This window comes from Mandrillus leucophaeus, unplaced genomic scaffold, assembly GCF_000951045.1.
Source record: "Mandrillus leucophaeus isolate KB7577 unplaced genomic scaffold, Mleu.le_1.0 Scaffold230, whole genome shotgun sequence".
NCBI classification, from domain to species: Eukaryota; Metazoa; Chordata; class Mammalia; order Primates; family Cercopithecidae; genus Mandrillus; species Mandrillus leucophaeus.
The window spans coordinates 870,603-873,553 of record NW_012102366.1 but is presented as its reverse complement, the minus strand read 5'-3'; the positions used below and the strand labels follow the sequence as shown (position 1 = coordinate 873,553).

General features: G+C 51.8%; 1 protein-coding gene across 2 annotated transcripts in view; it reads right to left on the bottom strand.

Moving 5' to 3' along the window:
* PRKACA (protein kinase, cAMP-dependent, catalytic, alpha) overlaps positions 1-2,951 on the bottom strand; it is a 31,959-nt gene that overhangs the window by 19,170 nt on the left and 9,838 nt on the right. For both annotated transcript variants that reach the window (XM_011981786.1, XM_011981785.1), the window contains exon 4: positions 718-816. In XM_011981786.1, the coding sequence (XP_011837176.1) occupies positions 718-816 (99 nt within the window). The remainder of the gene's footprint in view (positions 1-717; positions 817-2,951) is intronic.

The following is a 2,951-nucleotide window of genomic DNA, read 5'->3' as shown; positions in this document are numbered from 1 at the left end:
AGTGAGCCAAGATCGCGCCACTGCATTCCAGCCTGAGCCACAGAGTAAGACTCTGTCTCAACAACAACAAAAAATTATTACAGATCTCAAGACAGCAGCAGCAGCAGCAAAGCATTAAACCAGGTGTAGGGTCCCTTGGAGCATAGACCCTTGTGCTTCTCTGGGTCGAACGCCCATGAAGCTGGCCCTGAGTGGCCTTTCCTGTTTCTCATGACTACAGCTTTGGATGGCACCCACAACGGTTCCCAAAGGGTGCTCAAGACGTGCCTGCAACTGTCATGACAACGCCACCAGGTTGGAACTGGTATGATCCCCATTTTACAGATGAGAAAACTGAGGTTCGGGGAGATAAGTCTCTTGCCTGGGGCCACACATCAGGAAGTACTGAGCTGGGAACTGAGCCCCGGCTGCCTGGGACAGCGTTTGTGCTCCCGGGTCACGCTCTTGCCATAAACCAGGTGCTGCTTTTGAGGGATGTTATTGAGGTTGGGTGACTCGCCAAGGGTATCGAGCTACAAATTGGCCGGCCCAGGAACTGAACTTGGGTCTACCAGAGTCCCAGCCTGACTCCTGTCCCCTTGTCTCCCTCCTCCAGGGATCTTGTTCTTCCACAAAAGAGGGCAGCCACTGATTGTCCTCAGCTCCGACCCCAGCCCTGGGGGCCAGAAGGCTGGGACCCAGTGCAGTGACCTTGCCCCTTGGCCACTGGGACCCCACCTTGAAGGAGAACTCGAGTTTGACGAGGAACGGAAAGTTGACGGCTTGCAGGATGCGCTTTTCATTCAGGGTATGTTCGATCTGTTTCAGCTTCACCACCTGGGAAGGGTGGGAGGGGAGGGCAGAGAGGAGGGGGAGGTGAGAGGGGACTCCTTTCCCCTGATGCCTGGAACTAGGGATGCCAGAGCCAGGCCGGTTCCTTCAGCCAGAATCATTTGTGTGCCTGTGGCCTGTCGGGCCCTTGGCTGATGCTGAGGACACAGCATCAGGGAGGCTAGGGGCTGCTTGTCCTTGCACGGCACAAAGTCCAGGGCAAAGAATACATGGGTTACCCCCAGAGAGGTCAGAGCCGTGGTGGAGAGCATCTTGGGGTTGTGGAGAAGCAGCCCCCAAGAAGCCCATGTAAAGTACCTGGCATGGTCTGAGGAAGGGGGAATCAGAGAGGGCTTCCTGGAGGAAGGGGCAGCTGAACTGAAATTGAAAAGACAGGCAGGAGAAGGCCAAGGGGTGGGGGGTTTAGGAACTGCCTTACCCTTGTCTAGAACACTCCACACAGCAACCTGAATCTCAGGCTAACTGCTCCTCAGCCATCAGCTGTCCCCAATAGCAGATGCCATGAGCAGGCACCTGGCACCTAGTCTCTCACTGAATCAGGACAGGAGCCCTAGAGGCCCATGCTAGGAGTATGCCAGTTTGGAAGACCAGACACAGAGAGGGGAGGTGACTTGCCCAAGGTCACACAGCTGGCTGATGTCAGGCTGGTGTGTCACATGTAGTCAGCCTGGTCCCTTGGTCAGCTGTCAACTGCTTTGCTCACACAGCTGTGTCCTCACAGTCTATACCTGCCCTGCCCAGTTCAGTCCCCATTAGCCACAGGGGGATGCTGGGCCCCTGAAATGTGACTAGTTGACTGGGGAGCCAAATTAAAAAAATTTAAGTATCTAAAATATAAATGTAAAAACTGACACCAGCTGGGCATGGTGGCTCACGCCTGTAATCCCAGCACTTTGGGAGGCCCAGGCAGGTGAATCGCCAGAGCCCAGGAGTTTGAGACTAGCCTGGGCAATGTAGCGAGACCCTATCTAAACAACAACAAACAACAACAACGACAACAACAACAACAACAAAAAGCAATTAGCTGGGCATGGCACGACTATGGTCCCAGCAGCTTCAGAGGCTGAGGTGGGAGGATCATTTGAGCCCAACTGCACTTCAGCGTGGGCAAGAGAGCAAGACCCTGTCTCAAAAACAAAACAACCAGCCTGGCCAAAATGGTGAAACTCTGTCTCTACTACAAATATTAAAAAATCAGCTGGGCGTGGTGGCGGGTGCCTGTAATTCCAGCTACTCAGAAAGCTAAGGCATCGCTTGAACCCGGGAGGCGGAGGTTGTCGTGAGCCAAGATCACACCATTGTACTCCAGCCTGGGCAACAAGAGTGAAACTCCATCTCAAAAACAAAACAAAACAAAACAAAAATTAAACACTTGATGTGACTTTCAGGCATAGTTGGAACAACTTGGGCATGTGAATCTGCTTTTTCTTTTTTCTTTTTTTTTTTGAGATGGAGTCTTGCTCTGTCGCCCAGGCTGCAGTGCAGTAGCGCGATCTCGGCTCACTGCAAACTCCGCCACCTGGGTTCACGCCATTCTCCTGCCTTAGCCTCCCGAGTAGCTGGGACTACAGGCACCCGCCACCACGCCCGGCTACCTTTTCTGTATTTTTAGTAGAGATGGGGTTTCACTGTGTTAGCCAGGATGGTCTCGATCTCCTGACCTCGTGATCTGCCTGCCTCGGCCTCCCAAAGTGCTGGGATTACAGGTGTGAACCACCGCGCCAGGCCTGAATTAGCTTTTTCAACTTCCCTCCTTTTTCTCCTCTTTCCAGGAAAAATTTACCCTCAGAGTTGAGACCTGTTGTAAGCATCCAATGGACACTGGATTTTAAAGACACTTCAGTACAGAAAAAAAGGAAATATTTCCGAAGTCATGAAGGACTGGGAAAAAAACAAAAGGAATGTAAAATGTTTCATTAATGATATTTTCACATTGATAATATATGGAAACGGTAATACTGTAGATATACTGGCTTAATTAAAGCATATCATTAGGCTGGGCACGGTGGCTCACATCTGTAATCCCAGCACTTCGGGAGGCTGAGGCGGGCAGACCACCTGAGGTCAGGAGTTTGAGACCAACCTGACCAACATGGTGAAACCCCGTCTCTACTAAAAAT